This window comes from Oxyura jamaicensis, chromosome 14 (genome assembly GCF_011077185.1).
Source record: "Oxyura jamaicensis isolate SHBP4307 breed ruddy duck chromosome 14, BPBGC_Ojam_1.0, whole genome shotgun sequence".
Taxonomy (NCBI): domain Eukaryota; kingdom Metazoa; phylum Chordata; class Aves; order Anseriformes; family Anatidae; genus Oxyura; species Oxyura jamaicensis.
Window position 1 is genome coordinate 17,396,352 of NC_048906.1, and position 19,595 is coordinate 17,415,946.

The 19,595-nt window shown below is 35.2% G+C and overlaps 1 protein-coding gene across 2 annotated transcripts in view; it reads left to right on the forward strand.

The window, feature by feature from the left end:
* Positions 1-17,275, forward strand: part of PARN (poly(A)-specific ribonuclease) — a 67,227-nt gene extending 49,952 nt beyond the window's left edge. For both annotated transcript variants that reach the window (XM_035339629.1, XM_035339630.1), the window contains 3 exons: positions 7,498-7,687; positions 14,379-14,566; positions 16,639-17,275. In XM_035339629.1, the coding sequence (XP_035195520.1) occupies positions 7,498-7,687; positions 14,379-14,566; positions 16,639-16,691 (431 nt within the window). In that variant the 3' untranslated portion in view covers positions 16,692-17,275. The remainder of the gene's footprint in view (positions 1-7,497; positions 7,688-14,378; positions 14,567-16,638) is intronic.
* Positions 17,276-19,595: the final 2,320 nt, after the last annotated feature.

Genomic DNA, 19,595 nt, shown 5'->3' on the forward strand with positions numbered 1-19,595 from the left:
CTCAAAGACCTATCTTATGGGAAAGGAAGTGTTCTATACATTTTACTTTCTGTATATTAACAGATCTGAACGTTTTATTAGTTCTACTAGCATTTCTGTGCTAGTAAGTGCTGGCAACGAGATGTGGTGAATTTTTTACTTGTGTGGTTCAGGAGTTTTGTCTGTAACTAGAAGCTGGATGATATATTCTGGTTCTTGTTTTACATTAGAGCTGGAGATCTAAATCACAACACAGCTGTTCTACAACTTTCAGCATTAGTGATGTAAAGGACAGATTAGGGATGGACTTGCTGTCAGGCATCTGCGGCAATGTTTTCTTCTCATTGCTTAAAAAAACAAAAAGCAAACTAAGAAAAAAAACTAACCCTGTGCCATGCAAGTTTGAATATAATAAGTTTCTTATTAATGTAATCTTGGAACTCTTTTGACTAGCTTTTCATCTGTTTAGGATTTTTTTTTTTTTTCGAATGGGTTAATGCATTTCACAGATTTTGTTTCTGTTACTGAGGCATTTAAACAGGGTGCAAAGGCAAAACGGTTTGACTTCTTTTAGTACTTCAACTGCAACTTTAAGAAAGTTAAAATCCTAACAATCTGCATACATGTATATAGTGTAAAACATCTCTGGACTGTACCGTCATCTGTGTTCTCTGTGAAGAGAACTTTTTTTCCCCAGTAGCTGCTCTGGGAATGCCAAATAACTTACCTAGCACATGCAGCTGTACACTGTGGAGATGAGGCAATGATGCCATTCTGATACTTTGCTGGCATATCTGTTTACATGGAGAGGCTTGATTCTGTGCCACCAACTAACCTGTATAAAAAAGCATTTCACTTTGATTTTCTACTTATAAAGTTCCTATGTGCCTACATTTTGTGCACAAATGATACAGAGGGTATCTACAGACATGTTAGACAAGTTTGGTATTTTTATTTAAAACAACAACAAAATTTTCTAAGTAAATGTTTACAATGCAGAAAGGAAAAAGCATAAGAGATTTTCTTTGCACATGTATCTGAACTTCTAAGGATGTTGTATCACATCCAAGTAAGTGCGTGTATATAACTATAATTTGCATAAAATGTTAGGCCTAGCACTGTGTGGCTGCAGTTTTCTGTCTGTGTTTTTAAGAATGATGTCAGATATTGTAAATCTAAGAGTTTCGCCTTTAACAATTCCTAAGAGTCTCGCCTTTAAACTGTTCCTAGTCCTGTTAAATGGCAATAGAACGGACCCAGGATATCAGCAGAAGGGTAGGAGGGGAAGCCAGCACCCCAGGAACACCAAACATTGCTCAGTGGGCAAGTGTCCTTTTATTTTGCTTTGTTTTATATAAATATAAAATTCATTTATTACATATTTTGTTCTGGTGCTGTGGGAACACACAGAACAGTCAGTAGGCTGTTTCCTTTAAAACTCCTTTATAATATTTGAGTTTAAAATACTGTCTAAGTGTCCCTTTCTTTGCCATGCTTTGTACTTGGTATTTTTTATTTTCTTGTCTGTAAAACCATCTTATTTCAGATCACCTCTTCATTTTCCCATTTTCTCCAAAACAGACTTTCAGAGACTCATTTTGGTTTGCTCTCTGGCTAACCTGGCCATTGTCCTTCGCAAGGTGAAGGGCTGCTTTGCCATCACACTGACACTGCTCCCTCTACCCTGATTCAGGTTTCAAGAAATGACAATCTTTGTAAAGCAGTCTTTTATAAAAAGTCTATTTTTAAGTCTGCATTAACACCTTCTGCTGTCTTTAGACGAATACAGGAGGAGAAAATAAAAAGAGACGGTCAGTGCTGTGTACAGTTGGCGTTTTCAGTTCTGATACAGCCTGCAAATAGCTGCTAATCCCAAGCGTAATTCAGATACGACAGATCCCTCGTTGTAAAATAACTTTTGTCCATCAATCTCCAGTATGCTGGTGGTTCTGTTGACCAAGGAAGTACATCTTCACCATCCTTATTTATGTTTTTGTGCAGTTAGTATGCAGCCTGTGAAATTAGGTATGGAGTTAAATAACAAAATTGATGTATTTAGTGACTTGTAAAAATGGTGTCCTTAACACAGTCACTTGTCCTTGTACATTTTGTATTGAATTCTGCACCTGTGTCTCAGAACGAGAGTGCCTTATTCAAAGGCAGGATTTTCTTCATGGACTCCAAAGAATAATGTAGTAGTGCTTTATTTTTTTAAACCAAAATTTTTATTTCCTGCTGTCAGAGCAAACTCAAGACTTTCCCTTCACAATGCTTCAGTGCAGGATGATCCTCGAGGACCTTGCTCAATCTAATTCTTGACTATCATTTTTTTTAAAAATATTTTGCAATGAGTTTTTTTTTTTTTTTTTTTTTTTTTTTTAATCTTTAACCTTCCTTGAGGACAAGGATCTTGAGAAGCATGTTAATCAAGTGTCACTTCATTCGGTAATGCTGTGCAAGCCTGCTGTACTTACCTTGGCATGTGCAAAAGGGCTCGAATGCAGCAGAACAGCTGTTATGGAAAATGGAAAGCAGGTGATCTGTATCTGAATTAGCAGTTATTTTTGACTCAGTCACAGCTGAAACGTATTTGCTTGACTCTATGAGAAGTGGACTACTTTCAAGGTAGTTTCATTTTAATAAAAGCTCTAGCAAGGGGCATGCTAAATACATCCAACTCAACAAAATACCTGCTTTGCTAGTGTGGGTTGAAAACCAAAGCTTTAAAGAATCATGCCTGTTGTGTGTAGGTGGCTTGCCCTTGGGAACTGATGGGGCTTTAGACAGCTCTGACAGTAGCAGTGTCAGATGGATTTGCTCCCTTAAAACTCCACTGTGCTCTTCAGCTGTTTGGCTTAGAATGGCTGGTTTGAAACCCAACAGTTTTAAAGCAGGATTTAAAGAAGCATTCAGGTGTTGCTGTTGCAATGCAAATTAATTTCCATCCTTCTGAGTTGCAGTCAAAAGCAAGCAGGTTTAGCTAACTTTTTTTTTTTTTTTTTTTTTTGTAAATATTAGTGAGATAAATATACCTGAGAAAGTGGTTTTGTCCACTATGTATAGTTGTTTTTTTAAAAAATTATTATGTCAGAGCAACGTAGGGCAGTTACTCTTAAGGTCATTTCTCTGAAAATTGCTAAATAATACAATAAAATAGCTAGTTTAGGATTTCATTCTCTTGAAGTAGTGAGAAGAGCGCACAAAGTTCATGAGGTTGGGTCTGCACTGTGTTTCTGTATTCAAATGGCTGCCGCTTGTATTTGACTCTGGGGTACTGCACAGGCCCAAGTGAAGAAACCTTTGGAAAGAAAACTAAAGAACAGTAGTTTATTGGTAGCTAAAAAGGCATGGTTAGGGCCAGTGTAGCCTGCCTCCTTCCAAATCCTAAGGATTATTCATAGTTTTACAACTTGTCCATTTACTTTGGTGGGGGAAGGAATGCTCTACCAGCCTGTCATTGTTCTTACAGTGTTTTTTATTTTGGCTGTTGAAACAGACAAATGGGAAAAAATGGTATTGGAGTCATTTTTATAATATGTTTTTGTTTACTTGTTTGGGGTGTGCTGGTCCTTTTGGGGTGTGAACGAGGTATGGGGTCTTGTAACCACTTATGCATCACCAAGGGGTTTTGTGGTAGTGCCTGGGACCAGTGCCTGGGGCCAGCCACACTGCCAGCCCTGCTCCCTGGTTTTAGGCAAGGGATAGCCAGGGAGCAAGTTAATGGGGTGAGACTAGGAACTAGTTGGCGTGTTTAGATGCAGCAAAAAGGCTGAGAGTGGGCCTGTTCTGAAATACCTTGGATACCAAAGAAAATTGTATTTGACAAGACAGGCTAACCTTTATGTAGAAAACTGGGATAAAAACCACAACTGGATAATGCAACACAAGGTAAAAATGGCATTGAATGGTAGCAGAAACATGCAATTTTTAAAAGAAGGTGGGAGTAGTGCATGGCTGAAGCAGAACTGGGATCCATGAGTTTAACGCTAAAGAATGTTTAGGGGTATGGTGGATTATGAGGCCAGTATGAGTCAGGCACTGCCACGAAAGGCTGAACTGGGAGAGGAATCGGAGAGGGTAGGAAAAGAGCAGCAGTAAACAGAAATATTGGCAGATCGGTGAGGGTTCTGTCAAGTTCACCTATCTTTCTGAGAGAAGCCAACAGAGTGTACTCAATCCTTTTAAATGTTGAATCAGCACTAGCAATTATTGGCAATTTTCATAATTTGAGTGGGAGAGGTTGGAGAAATGCATTTACAATTTCTGGTCTGACTAGTCAGTTGTCAAACAGTGTAGTGCCTTGCAGTAGAACTTTTTCAGGTATACTGAAGTCTGAAAACTGCTTATCAGCTAAGTGGGGGGAAAAATAATATTGCAATACCAGTTTCACTAATATTTAACATAATGGAGTTCAATTACACTTCCATTGATAAAGTCCATGGCCACATGATCATGTGCTGTTTCTTTTGGAGAATTTTGATTTCTGGCAATATGTTAATATGTTTGTGGGGGGGATCCCAGCTGTGATTGGATGCTTTGTGTAGTGGACCTAATTACATTTAGGTTAAAAACATATCCCCTAGTTTGGGATGTCTTGTCTTTACTTCTGCTTTTGGTTTATAAAACAGGCACTTGTTAGCTTCTTGAACTAAGGAGCTTTACTTTCAAACTGGACAACTTAAAAAACAAACAAACAAAAAAAAACACGCATATGTAAACTTTTTGGAACAGTCATGAGTAATGAGGATAAAACAAAGCACTAAATTAGCTACTCACAATTTGAACACCCTCAATCTGATGGAGGGAGTGGTCTCAAAGCAGCATCTATGCAGAGGTCACTTTAATACTTTATAGGTGATATTTTACTTTTATTATTTCATAAATTTGAGTGTTTAGTATCACAGTGTTAATCTATGTAGTTCTCTGTAATTTATGAATTGTGGTTATTTACATATTTGACAATTTTTAAAATGCTTAATATTGTTGGTGGCCATCAGTAAGGATTTTGCTCTGTATGACAGTAATGACTTGGTGAAAGAGCATCTTTCTACACATTCCTCTTGGATCACTCAGTGTCAGCCCTGTTTAATAGCTTGCCTAATAACTAGGGAAGATGCCATCATCTAGAAATCTTTCCTGAAATAACGTGCAATTACTATTATTCGACTTTAAGGCAGAAACTTAACTTTACAGCTGCACCCAATGTAATGAAATGTAGCCATGTGGTGCTGGTTAGTATGTCAGGTTTCTCAAAAAAAAAAAATTGTCTTCTCTATGATTTAAAAACAAGTAAATAAAAACCTTATGTTCTCTTCAGTTCGTTAGAATTCACCAGGTATTCTAGCAATGCACTTCTTCCATGGGCACTGCGGGGTGAGGTAACTGTCCCTGCTGCCAAACAAACCAAATACATCGTTCACCAGAAGAGCATCAGAGAGAACGTATTTAAAGCTCTTAAGGGAGCCGTTTTTCAGATCAAAACCATGCAACATTCACTTGTCTGTGTGGATCCATAGAATTGTTATGTGCCTTCATTTCGGTTGTTCAATGCGTAAAGCATTTGCACTTTCTATATACTGAATTTGACATAATATATGCTAGTTATATTCAGCATTTAACTTTTTAGAACTTTTTATGTGCATACACATATATGTAAAAGTATGCATGTGGCAACAGGAACATGTTGCATAAAATACAGGTCTTGCTTCAAGATAGTATTTTTGGACAGACAGCTCTTCTAACTTTCATACGGATAATTTTTAAGAATTATCTTTAGGCTGATTCATAAGGATTATTTTTTCCTTGTATATAGGCAGAGTTTGTCAGGGAATTAAATGGTTGAGCCATAACTCTGCTTTGTATTTTATAGCAAAACAAACAATGTGAAATGGTTATTGTGTTTTAACAAATCAGTATTTGTCAGATGATCCATGGGTAACTGTGTGCTTGATTTTAGCAAGTAAAAACATGCTTGAGTTTAACTAAACAAATTTTACCCTTAGGAATATCAGCTGGCACGCAGTAACTTCAGCGAGCATTATTAATTCATTTATGATGCCTGTACTATTACTTCACGGGAAATAAATATGCTCCTAATTCTTCAAGCAGATCCTATAACTTCACAGTTCAAAATAAATAAAAGGGGGGTGACAGGAGGTATGTTTAACATGCATCTGGTTAATGCAGCAGTCTCATGAGACCGTTAATCATAATTAGTTATCTATTATTGGGATTAAAATTAAATATAAAAACGTGTTGTCTAGTTTTATGTACATTAGAAAAACTTCGTAGCAGCAACATCTATGTGCCATCATTTGTATTATAGCTGCTTCATTTCATGTTAGTGTAGCCAATATGCAGAATAGAAGATTTTAATCTGAAAGAGAAAAAAAAAAATCCACTACCCATCTTCCTTACCTGTCTGAATTGCAATGTCGGAGCATGCCATGTCTTGTGCATGGGCTAGGGGTAGTACAGAATGCTCTGTAATTAAGATGGCAGTGCTTCAGCTGGGATCAGAAGGTTGGTTACGCATCTGAAATTTCTATGGGAAGATTAGAAGTGCAGTAATAAAATTGGGATTTTTATCTCAATTTTTCTATTATGGTATTTTAAAATGCACAGCAGACAAGAATGTGTTCTTTAGTTTGTTTATTTTAGATTAAAACAGGTTTGCTGGTTAGTTTACAATGCTTTCTTTCAGTGAGTTAGGCTGAAAACAGTAGAGGACACCAGCTGACAGCCAGTTTAATTTGCTGATTCATCTGTTATAGTGATGGCTTCAGGCCAGAGCTTGGCTTCCAGATTAAAGGCTGAGAGTTGCGAAGATGCTGGGAATTGGAGGAATGTTGGTAAACTGTTGCTGAGTGAAGGCAGTAAAAGTTTTTTATTTTTTAAGTGATTCTAATTTTATGTTGACAGAAATCCTTCTACCTTGAACTGGCAGTCATTTTAGTTAAGTGGAGACAGAACATTACAAAGATACAAGGATGGAACAGCTGGATGCTAGTTAAGTGCTGCTTCCATGGGTATCTTATGCAATAAAAAATGCAGCTCAAATAAGCTTATGTTTCACAGCAATCAAACAGTTTTGGCAAAGCCTGTGCAAATGTCGTCTTTTCCTGGCAGACTTGCAAAATAAACCTGCTGGGTTAAATAATGAGACTAAAAGGGAAAAAATCCAGGAAATCTTTTCTTGCCAACAAGCAATCTGGAAGAGGGTTATGAGTGAAGAATTGATGGTTTCTAATTTAGAAGAAAAGTCTTCAGTAGAATTAACCCTTCTTGGAAGAAGTCTGACTCAGAAATGTTTTAAATGTGTAATTCAAATGTACAATGTGAATTTAGGAGAGTACATTTATTTATTTACATGCTTTTTTACCACTAATAGTGGAACTAGATAAATTAATTTTTATGAATTGAACAAATAGCCTTCTGTTTTTCAGACTAAGTTATCTCAGGAAAGGGTGTGTTGTAATTTAAGCATTTTGTATATAACATCACTCTTCTTCCCCATAGCTGTAAACACCAGCAGGTATGCTGAAAGTTATAGGATCCAGACATATGCTGAATATGTTGAGAAAAAACACGAAGAAAAACAGGCAAAGAGAAAATGTACAGAAGATAGTTGGAAGGAGATGGAGAGAAAGCGGTTAAAAACTCAATGCGCACCTTACGTTTCCCAGAGTCGATACTACTGTGTTAACAGGTGAGACTTCTTCTGTATTGCAAATTGTTGTATTTTTATTGCATTTTATTAAGTCTAGCACTTTCCAGGTAGTTCTTCTTTTTTTTTTTTTTTTTTTTTTTTTTTTTTTTTTTACATGAATCAATAGTGGTACATCACTTGTCACAAGATCATAGGTAAAGGAGTGGAGGGGATTTAGTAGTTAGACAAACTTTTTAAAATATTAGGATACTGGGGGCAGGTCAGCTCACAGCTTCTGAGCTTGTTGTAGCAGTACCATTTCTTACAATCCAAAGAAAAGAATTACATCCCTCTTTGTTTTAAACCTCTGAATAGCTTTTGTGTTGTGGTTTAACCCAGCAAGTAGCAGAGCACTGCGCAGCCATTCACTCGCCCTCCCCTCTCAGCAGTGGGATGGGGGAGAGAATCGGGCAAAAATGTAAAAGGGTTGAGATTAAGACAATTTAATAGGATAGAAAAGGAAGGGAAAATAATGATAAAATACTAAACACAGCAAGTGATGCACAATGCTTACCACCCACTGACTGATGTCCAGCAGTGGTCCCCTGCCCCACTCCAGCTAACCCCACTTTGTTGTTCCACATGTGGCCAGATGGTGTGGAGCATCCCTTTGGCCACTTTGGGTCACCTGTTCTAGTTCTGTCATCTGCTCTACAACAACTAAGCCATCTGTGTGTTATCAGCATTATTTTCATCTTAAACCCTAAACACAGCACCTTACCAGCTACTAGGAATAAAATTGGCTGTAGCCCAGTCAAAACTAGGACACTTGTATCATTTGGAAACTTTGAAAGCTTGTCTTTGGATTCTCCTCTAAAGGTAGTCTTGTTTTTTTGATGACTTTCCATGGTGATACTGCCACAGTGAAGGGTATAAATTACCATCTTAGGCAGTCCTAATGATGTTGTGTTTCAGAAACAGGAAGGCAAATGATGATGCTTGTGAGGCTTTGAGTTTTTGGAGTAAAATTTGAAAAGGGTTTTAATTTTGTTTTTAAATAGTTAGCTAAGTCAGGAGGTGTCTGTTTTGATTCAGGTACAGTAGGTTGCTGTGTGTATTTCTTGTTCTGTTTTTACCCACACTATTGAAGAGAGGTTTTAGACATAAAGAGAACATGGTTTTTTTTCAGTGATCTGTGTCGCTGTGAATAGAAAGGGTCTTTCAGAGTTATTAAATAATTCAGCTATCAAGTCGTTGGTATTCTTAGTTTCTCAAAATTATATCAATTATATATTTAAAAAAATAACTTTTGGTGGAGCGCATAAGTTACATTAGTGTAGATGTTCATTTTTTTTCTCCCTCACCCACCTCCACTCCCCCTCCTTAAACAGACCAAATGAGATGGGCATAAAAAACAACATTGAGCTCTTTCTGCTTTATCTTTCTTGGGAATGCTATGATAAGTTCTAACTGTCATTATATCTTCCTGTAAATGTTATCTTTCGTGTAACAAATGTACTAAACTTGTTCTGTTCTTCTCACTTACATGAGCTTATGATTTGCCTACTTTGCAAAATTAAATGCAGGTGTGTGTTTTGGCTAGGTGTCAGATTTTTGTGCCTTTTATCGTGGTGGGAATTCTAAATGTGTTAGACTTGTTGGATTCCATAAAAAATAATAATAATGAAAAGCATAGGGAAGAACCTGGTGATAAAATCCATATCAAATGAAGTTATTAAGTTAGTTTAATTGAATTGTTGTACTTAGGAAAACTTGGGAATACATGCTGTGAAGAGATGAAGAGCTCAAGATGGTCTTGGCACTGTTTTACATGTGTTCGCGGTACCTGGTGGCTAAGGTTCAAGTCTGTAGCTTATAATGAAGTCTGTATTAAATAGTCTGAACATATTGAACATCTTGAGTCTATTGCAAAGAAATCCCAAGTCATAGTTTTATTTCTACTGGAAGAAGTCTCTCTCCTCACTGAATGTTTTTACAGGTATTTTGGGTATCTTACAGATTCTAGGCAGGACACTAAGAGTGGTGGCTTATGGTATGAACTGTAGACAACTTCTTTCAACAGATATGTTGGAAAACAGTAAATGTGGAAAGCAGACCTGTTATTTTTCAAAGAAGTTGGGGACAACTACAAATGTGTAATTTGGAAAACTGCTGAATAAGGAAAGAATTCGCTAAAAAATTTAAAGTTATGTCTCAACGAGTTGTCTGCCTAAACACTATCTCCTTGAAAGATTTTCATCTCTTTTCTCTAGTATTGAGAAATTCCTCAAGAAACAGCCTTGTTACCCTTATTTTTTGATGATCAACACTTTGATAGCTTTGGATAGCAGTCTTTATTTTGTTTATAGGCAGAACTTGTTTTGTAATTGCCATTACATGAATTTTGGTTCTCTCGTTAGTCCAAGAAAAATAGTGACTTGATTCTGGTCCAAACTTCCTTTCATGCAGGTTTTTTTACATGTATTTTGTTTGTTTATTTCTCTTTGTTACTAGCTAGATTGTGTTCTCTTGTCAATTAGTCTTTTCTAAATATTTCCTCTGTAAGTGTAAGCTGGCAATTACACCAGGATAGACACAACGTGTAACTGCACACTTGGTAGTCTTTCAATTCACTCAAGATGACTGTAGATAGATTTTGTTTCCAGACAGATATCTTACAAATAAATACTTATGTATATGTGCTTATGTGTAAATATATTTATACAATATTATAAATATTTGTATTTGTCCAGGTTATTTTTATGTATTTGCATGTGCATATGTGGATATTTATCCAGATTAATCTGAATCATACATAGTTAAGCACTCAATACTGTGATGTATGTAGCAGCTGATCATTTGTAATAGCTTCATGTTACTGCATCATTTATTTATTATTTAATAAGCCTACTGCATCAGCTTCTGCCAGGGAATGGAGCACAGCTGCACAATAGCTGCTGTTCCTCTCCATGATGACAATATGTTCTGGCTAGTTTTTCATTCAGTAATGAAGTTGTTAGTTATTTCTTATAAGCAACTTTCTGTCTTAGATTGTCAGACTGATAAGTTTGAAATGCGGGTTTATTAATTCCTGTTTTAATAACAAACTATACTCCAATGTTACAGAGGAACTTCTCTTCAGAAAATGCTGTATCATAGTAGCTACAAGGTACTACAATTTATAATTAATATATACCCCTGGCATGTAGCATATTACTACCGTTATATATAAAAATTACTTTTAATGGAAAGGTGCCTGACTGTTAATGTCAGATGGGGAAACAGAGGAAATGCAAAACTTCAAGTAGTTAATAGGATTCACTCCTCTAAAGCCATTCCCTTTTCACTGCGTACTTTCCAAAATGGATGGACCATGGCCTCTTGTGTGGCTGTGTACAGCACGAGCTGTGTTGTGCTGAGCAAATAGCTGCCTGCCAATGATCTTGACTGTTAAACGTTTGGAATTGGGATCCTTTCCTCTGCAAAACAGTGTTAAACCATAGCATGAAAAGTAGGGTATGTTCTATGTAAAACTAGATATCCTGGTCTGCTTGCAGTTACTACTTCGCTTAGTCATCATGTAGGAATGAGTAAAATAAAATAAGCTAATGGCAGAAGACTTGCACAAGTATAAAGAATAGGAAAGTTACAGGTCATTTTGCCTTACAAGTTTTCTAGCTAAAACCAGGAGTGCTACATCTACGGTTGTCAGGCTCCCAGTTGTAGCACTGGTTTCTTGAATGCCTTTATTTTGATGAAAATAGCTTATCTTATTTTTGAAATGTGCTTGTGTTTCTGCTGATGATTCCTTTACTGAGTTTGTAGTGCCTTTTCTTACAATTTATTTTTTACAGAAACACTTGTTTATAGTGGTTTGTTTCTAGAGGATAAGAATTGGCAAATGCTTGAAATTGAAAGTCTGTCTGTATCTAGGCCTATTCAAGATGCTCAGTTATGATGGAATTGGACCTTTCAAAAGTAGGACATTCCTTTCCAAAACGGAACATGCTTAATGCTACATCATCATAATGGTTTCCCCCACTTTTACTCCTCTCCACTTTCTGATTCTTTCAAAGTAATTACCATAGCACTGGCTGGATTGCTGCTATTTAGTTGCTGAAATGACATTAGAGTTAGCGAGCATTTTAATCAGGTGGAGTCTGCTCTTTTGGGCAGCAAAGCGCTATGTAAGTCTACCACATCCTGTTGATTCATCAAATTGCATTTAGTGCTAATGTTGTTACTCATGCTGCTGGAATTTAACAAAAATACTATAGTCCTTGATGACTGGAGTTGCATTTAAGAATAGAAGTAGAAAATAAAATTTAGATTTTAGATTTCTGCTGTCTTCCTTTTGTGGTATTCATCCTGGTTACTTTAGCCAGCAGGCTGGCATTAAAATAGGTCAACAGAAGGGAGAGGTTGGGAAAAAAGGACTGGGGGATCCTGAGTCTTTGTTGAAGAGGTGCGGAACCACACCTATGATCATCACTGATTGAAATGAAAGCTGCATTGTCTTCACTAGATAGATTTGCCAGCTGGCAATGTACGATGGGCTTTTCTTACTTTTTTTCCCCCAAACTTGGCTAGTAATTTTATTTAAAAACAAAGAATAAAAATCTTATTTCAGAATACAAAAGAAGCTTCAGAACCTATTTAAATATATATATATATATTTTTCTTTTTGAAAAATCATATTATTGCATGGATAACTGTTGTACATTTACGTTCTGAAACTTGAGTGCTATCTTTGCTAATGGCTGATGTAACACTGTCTCCTAAATGCTTCAAATGACCCGAAAGTATTAACCAGTATATCTGAATCAGAAAATTACCAATAACTACTAGTTTTTGCTTTTTCCACTTTGGTTGGTTGTTTCTCATCAGAGTAAGGAAATTGAGATAGAAATATAGACATATTCCAAAACAACTGGTATAATTAGAAAACTGAACTTTGATCTGAATAGTGCTCTAACTTGTATATACAACCATACTGGTTTGCTACTATTGCTAAGTGAAAAAAAAGTAATATTCCTGTAGTCTTGAACCTTGTTTTCAGTCAAAGAAGAATAGAACAAAAAAACACCTAATATGTGTTTATGTGGAATCCATGCAATCAGTGGAAGCATGGAAGTCAACAGTTGTTGATTATTTATCTAATCCCGGGATTGTAATTTGTGGCTCCTAAATTTTCTTCCTTATGTATATATTTCCCAGAAGTAGAATTCTTAGAAAATTTTCCAAACGTGTATTTTTTTAAAAAGTCATTTTTCATTTTCTAAATGCTCTTTCTTAAAAAGACTGTTTTTTTTTTGTTGTTGTTTTTGTTTTGTTTTTTCATTTTCCAGACATATTTTATTTCTGTTTTGCAATATTGAAGTGTGCATGTAGGACAAATGGTTCTCTCCAGCTTTTTGGCTTACATCTTTTTATTGATGATAGTTGTGGTGTGACTCGAAGGTTTGTAAGAGATCATGCAAGAAGGTGTTCTGTATTTGAACATTTGGAGGATAAGCCAGCCATTTATCAAAGTAAATGGTGTGTGTACTCCTAAAGTGGAAGTAAAAGCATGAAGTGTAATCATATGTTTCATGGTTTTTTTACTACCTTTGGAGATCCCAGAATGAGTCTGTTTTAAATTGCAAATTGTTCAGGTTAAAAAAAAAAAAAAAAAAAAAGTTTATTCCAAAGACAAAACTGTACAGATAAATTTGACAATTCTTTATCTGAAACTTTATTGACACAGCATGGTTCAAGATATTATAGATTAAAAGAAAAAATAAAAATAATTTTAGTTTTGGTTTATAATTCAATATTCATTTTTTGTTGAAATATAAGCATTGAATTGAATATACAATAAAAGTGTTTTGTGTAGGTTTTAACAGAAACCTAAAGGTTTATAAGCCTAAAACTACTTTTTTTTTGTTTTTAAATCTGTAGTTCTGAAAAAATATTAAAATGTGCATTTAAATAGCTTGTATTTTCATATCTAGAAGTTCAATGGGAACTCTTTTAATTAGCTTTGCCACTTATTCTTTATTTTAATATTTTAATTTGGCATTCAAGGAAGCTTAACAATTGAATTATAGTTGGATGAAATTTATGCTGTGTTATTTCAATGTATGCCGAATGAAATAGAGTTCTAAGTGAACATTTGTAATGTGCTCATCAGACTTCAATTTAAATGCTACTTACAAAATGTGTGCAACTTTTTGTGATTTTTATTTCACCAGCTTGTTGGATGATAGGAATCTCACTTTAAGACTCATTTTTAAATTTTATTACACGGAGTTTGGTTGTTTTCTCTGTATAGTAGAAATACTTGTAAAACTGCATATAGTTCCAGGAGAGTGGATGAACTTAGCACATAGAAACCTTCAATATAAAGATGTATTTTTTGGGGCTTAATAGGTGATGAGCATTCTCAGTAGATATTCAGTTATATGCAAGAGCTTTCATAACAAAGAGAGGAAAAAAATAAACCCAAGCAGGGATAGAGAACAGCTTTAATTACAGTCAAGATGAGCAGTCTCATCAGAATAACAGCTAAGCCTGGGACATCAATAGCTCAATGAATACCTTCATTTGCCTAAGTTGCAAGTCAGATTTTCCAGGTAATGTAATTTCATGGTATATCACTTACTCAGTTTATTCTACTACCTTCATAAGCATTTAATAGATGTATAGTAACTAGTACCTATGTAATAGTTATTCTTAACTTGTTGATAACAATATTTCTTCTACGTTTCAGTTTTACAGGTACCAGTACAGTGGGAAAGAGAAGCATGAGTCCTATTCAGGAAGAAACTGGTTCTGATGATATGGAAGAGGGAAAAGATCCAGAATACAACCAGACAGACTCCTGTGCAGAGCCCCTCCCAGATAGTAAGAAGAGAGCCAAAAAGTTCAAAAAGATCAAGGAAGAACAAGTTCCAGCAGGTAAAAGCAATGTTCTTGCTCATGACTTTCTGTTCTGTTTGGAACTCCCCTAGGCCTGAACAAAATTGAATTTTTCTTTAATGTCTCAACTTTTCTGAGACTTCTATGAATGTAACACAGTAAGTCAGTGTTATAAGTTATTTTGCTATGAGTTATTTAAATTGGAGATGGCATCAAAAAGCTAAAGCAAAACAAAACAACTGAGACAAACTAAAAGAAGCAGTATTTGATTTCTTGCCTACTTTCTTCCTTAAAATGAAGCTTTTTGAATATTTGTAGCTATTTTTAATTTCTTTTTTCTTTTATGTTACTTTCTTATTATGCAAAATCAGATAACTTTATCAAAAACAAAACTGAAAGAGTTCTAAAAGTAGGACTCTAGAGTAGATGCTATTAATTCAACAAACTTTTATCACCAGTCATAAAACTAACCTGATGTAGATCTTTTCACTTAAGCTTAATTAGATGGAGTCATAGCATAATTGAATGACTGCAGCTTGATCTGCAAGATGTGTGTCGTTAAACTGTTGTTTACAAATAAGTCCATTTTAATAAAACTACCTGCTGCCTTGAAAGCTAATATATGTGCCCTTTTAATTAGCACTTATATATATTAGAACTTATACTGTATATCTTGATAACATTGTACTAATTTCCCTTATTCACGGTCATTTGTGAGATTAGTTATTTAAGTTGAAGAACAAATGCAATTTCTCACTGTGGTCAGAATGTTACCTACCTTTACAACTAAGCCAAAACTTTGACAGCGAACCTGCCTGCCCCTCCAACACACTGCTTGCCACAGTGCCTCCCTAGAACATCTCTTGAGAACATGTTGGTTTTCTGGGACAATTCAGTGAAGCAGTAAGCTGCCAGATAGGTGCTGATATACCAGGATTTTAACCTTCAGTAGGCCTTCTAGATTTTTTGAGCTTTTTGCATTTATATATCACATAGCTGTGCTTTTATTTCTGATATGAATTGACAACATGGTGATGAAGAATGAGAGTTGTTAAAAACCCTTCCAAGCATTTTGGATGGGTGGTTCACAGTCACCCTTAACAGTTCTTGCAGTCTAACGTTTTCTGAGTAAGCCTACATTTGTTTGAAAGGTTACTGGACTGTGAGCAGTTCATTCACATTTCATGAACTGTTAGCTGTTGAAGCTTGAGGAATCTAACTTTCAGGAGATCCAGATTTTGAAAAACAGAAGAAATTGTAGACCTCAGTAAAAGTGTCAAAATATGGATTTGCCTGAATGATGTTTTTTTTTCTTTATTTTTGTGTTTTGCAAATCTATTTTTTAGCCTTGTTTAGGATTCAAGATGTAAAGATTGAAAATCATTAGTGTTTCTAATACAAAATATAAATTCAAATAATCTTTTTCTTACCTTCTTAAAACTGTTAGGATTTATAAATCAATATACATAGTGTTCTGTGTGGCATTTGACCATAATCTTTCTGGTTTTTATTTGGTTGAAGACTTTTCACCTAGGTTGTTGGATAATTTAGTTTTCTTTTTTTTTTTTTTTTTTTTTTCAGACTTTAATACTGACATTTTTCTAGCCAAAATACCATTTAATTGTTTGTCTGGTTAAATGCAGATAGGTGACAATCAGGTGACTATTTTTCACCTTATATTTTTGCAATGTTGTACAAATTACTTCAGTCTGTAAAAAAAAAAAAAAAAAAAAGTAGGGGGGCATATGTTGAAATCAAACAACCTTAGGTCATGTGAATTTAAACCACAAAGTAATTGATGTATGTTGATCTATTTGTTGTTGATTGTGTTTGAACTTGTTAGCAACTTCTTTCAGAAAATTTTATTTGTTCTTTAGTGTTTGACTGTTTTTTTCAAACAAGTTGAACTTTTTTTTAGTACCCAGTGATAAACAGTCTGTCGGGTTCCCTTCATAAATATTGACCTGCAAGTAACATATCTAAAGTCTTGCTGTAGAGAAGAAAAATTGTCATTTGTATGCTTTGAAAGAATCAAAAGATTGTTGATCTTACTTTTTATTCTTTTTAGTGTTTGTATATTGAAATCTTTAACACGACTCCTTCTTTTTTAGGAAGCTTCACAAGTAGTTCCACTGAAATTTTTGAAGTCCCTGAAACATGGTAGGAAACAACTGCCTGAACAAGTGGAATTGATTGAAAGAAGTTGAGAGAACACACCTCCTGGAAGCCATACTTTATTTAAATAAAGTGGTGTTAACAAAGCAGTATGTGTCCTGAAAATCAGTTTAATTCTTTTAAACTGTTTACTGAACAATCACTGTCAATTTTACTTGTGCATATATTAACTAGTATATGATTCTGTTGTTGATCATGTGAAATCCTTGCTGTTGTAAATGTTAGATCTTAATGCAAAACTAAATGTATTTTGGTCACCTCCTTTGGCATGCTGGCTATGAAATGTACAAAAAAAACTGGCACTCTGATTTTGTGCTAGGCTGTCTCCTGTGCTTGAGGGGACTTACCACAAATGTCCTAATCTTTAGATATTTTTTCAAGCAATGTCAGTATGCTGTCAGTGTTCTTGATACAGGTAGAACTGCAGTTTCACATATTTCTTTCTACCAGGTACTTTATCTGGATTTTTTTTACTTCTTCATTCTCTACTGCCACCCTCCACTCCCAGTGCAGCCAGTGTTCCTCTAAATACCAGCTTTACACATACACATATATCCTTTTAAAATAAATAAATTTAACTTATGTGCTCCTCAAACATGAATATCCTGGTGGGAGGTAGTTTTTCTTTGTTTTCACATCTTGCTGTTTTCACTCTTAAGTCTTGATCTATTTCTTCCCTCCTTCTTCCCCAGCTTGTGGGGTTTTTGTAAAAATGTTTTTTTGATACCTGTGACAAACCTGCTAACTGCACCAGCCCTTTGTTTAAAAAAGATCTGCATTGGTAGATTTCAGAAAATGTTTGATATTTAACATTTTTGTATCATGGAAATAAAAACAAAAGATGTATTTCCATAAAGTGAAAATTAAAGAAATTTTCTTAGGAATTTATTTGTTTTATTTATTAGTTTCTGAAATGATGTGCTCTTGTTTTGCTAAGACATAATGTGACACTTTTTCATAATGATTGCAGCCTATGACTAGCAGACCTTTTGGGTCCATGGACTACTTTCAAGATATTTGTGAATTGTAATCAGGAAAAGCAAACCTGTTATAATACAATACAAATTGCTCTGCATTTCCCTTGGAAAAGAGTATTAGAGTTCTACCAATCAGTTCAAAACATTTATTTGGAAGGGCGGTTTAGAAGTGGTTAAGAAGCTGTCACTGGACTGTATTTACGTTACAGTGTGAATCACTGTCACTTACACAATGTAGTAACCTGCTTCAAGGTACAGCAATTTTTTAAATTATTTTCTTAATGATTGGAAGAACTATCTTGAACTTGCACTGCAAAAGGAAAAATAATCTAAATTCCTCAAATGTGAAATGTTCTTTTTCAAACCTTGGAACTGCCTGGAGTAGTAGAATTAAGGGTGGTGTGTTTTTTTTTTTTGTTTTTGTTTTTAATAGCAGACTAATATCACATTTTTACATAAAAATGTGGGAAAGAAGACTGTTACTAGTGATGCAAGGGGAAGTTAGTAACTGAGCTCTTCTGCTCTCAAGGATCCAGAGGCTCCTCATCTCTTAAACTCAAGTCTTAAATTGCTTTTGTCTGGAGTATCCAAACCTACAAAGAAACTGTGAATTCAGTTCTCAGAGTGTATGCAACAGTTAAAACAAACATTGTATAAAATGAGTCATCTCTATAAGAGATAAATAACTTATTACAGAGTCCTAACCAAATGTTGATTTGCTATACATCTTAAAGAACTTGTATAACGTATTTTTGGGAGAGCTCAGTGTCATGATGTCGAAAGGATACAAAAGCATTTAAAGGGACTGCCAGAAATACCCAGTAAGATTACAGCTCTTGAACAGAGACTTGCTTTTGAGCCTTCCATGGTTGCAGAGGATCTACCTGAAGTCTTTATCTTGAGGCTGTTAGAATCTATCCAGCACTAACTTCAGTATTGAGCGGCAATACTTACATACCAGCACAGGAACATGTCTTAATTTCATTACAATATAGAACCTTAAATCCTTTAACATATATATATATATATATATATATATATTTTTTTTTTTTTCTCCAGAGCAGGCTAGGTATATACTGTGAAGTACAAATGTTAACAGACACTACCACTATTTCCACCCTTTTCCCTACCCTGAATAGACATTTTAGAGAGCAGGATGTTATTTATCTCTAGGTATATATAGTACCCCTTAAGAAAATACTATTTTGTTTTCTAGTCCTGCCATACTTTTTGTTTTTATGAGGTAACACCTAGTTAAACTAATAAAACATGATTGGATTGGTACTATGGTGTTTCTAATATAAAGTTTGGGTGGAGAACAGTCAGGGACAGATGCTGTTGTAAGGAGGAACTGACCCTATTGATATTGCATCAAGACTCATGCTGTGGTTTTCAGTATACTTGCCCTTCACACTAAATCAAATCACTAATTCTAGCAGGAAAGGAATGAAGCTTCTTAAATTAGATCCATATTTGTTTCCTAAAGTATGTTTAAAATATGTCTCTAGAATTTGCATTTGGTGGTGGTTGTGGTGTTTCTCAAAAAAAAAAAAAAAAAAAAAAAGTTGTCATCACTAGTCTTTGTGGCTACAAAGCCTTCTGAGTTGTAATCTCTAGGGTTTTATGTGCTATTACATGACTTGGGAGGTATGACGAGGAATCCTTCAGGCTGCTTCATTATGAAGCTGGAACAGCTGGAAAGTTGCTGAGAGGCTATGTTTTGGCCAGGTAAGAAGTCAGATGTGATTGTCATATTTTGATAGTTGTTTTTTTAAAAAATTGATTTCCCCTTTTTCCCCAGTGGAAAGAGGGGAGCAAACCCCATGGATCTTGTTCAGTTTTGGAGCCGTTCATTTGCTTTTTGTTTGGAGGACCAGCAATAGCTATACTTATTTCCATCTCCTGCTCAATTGTCC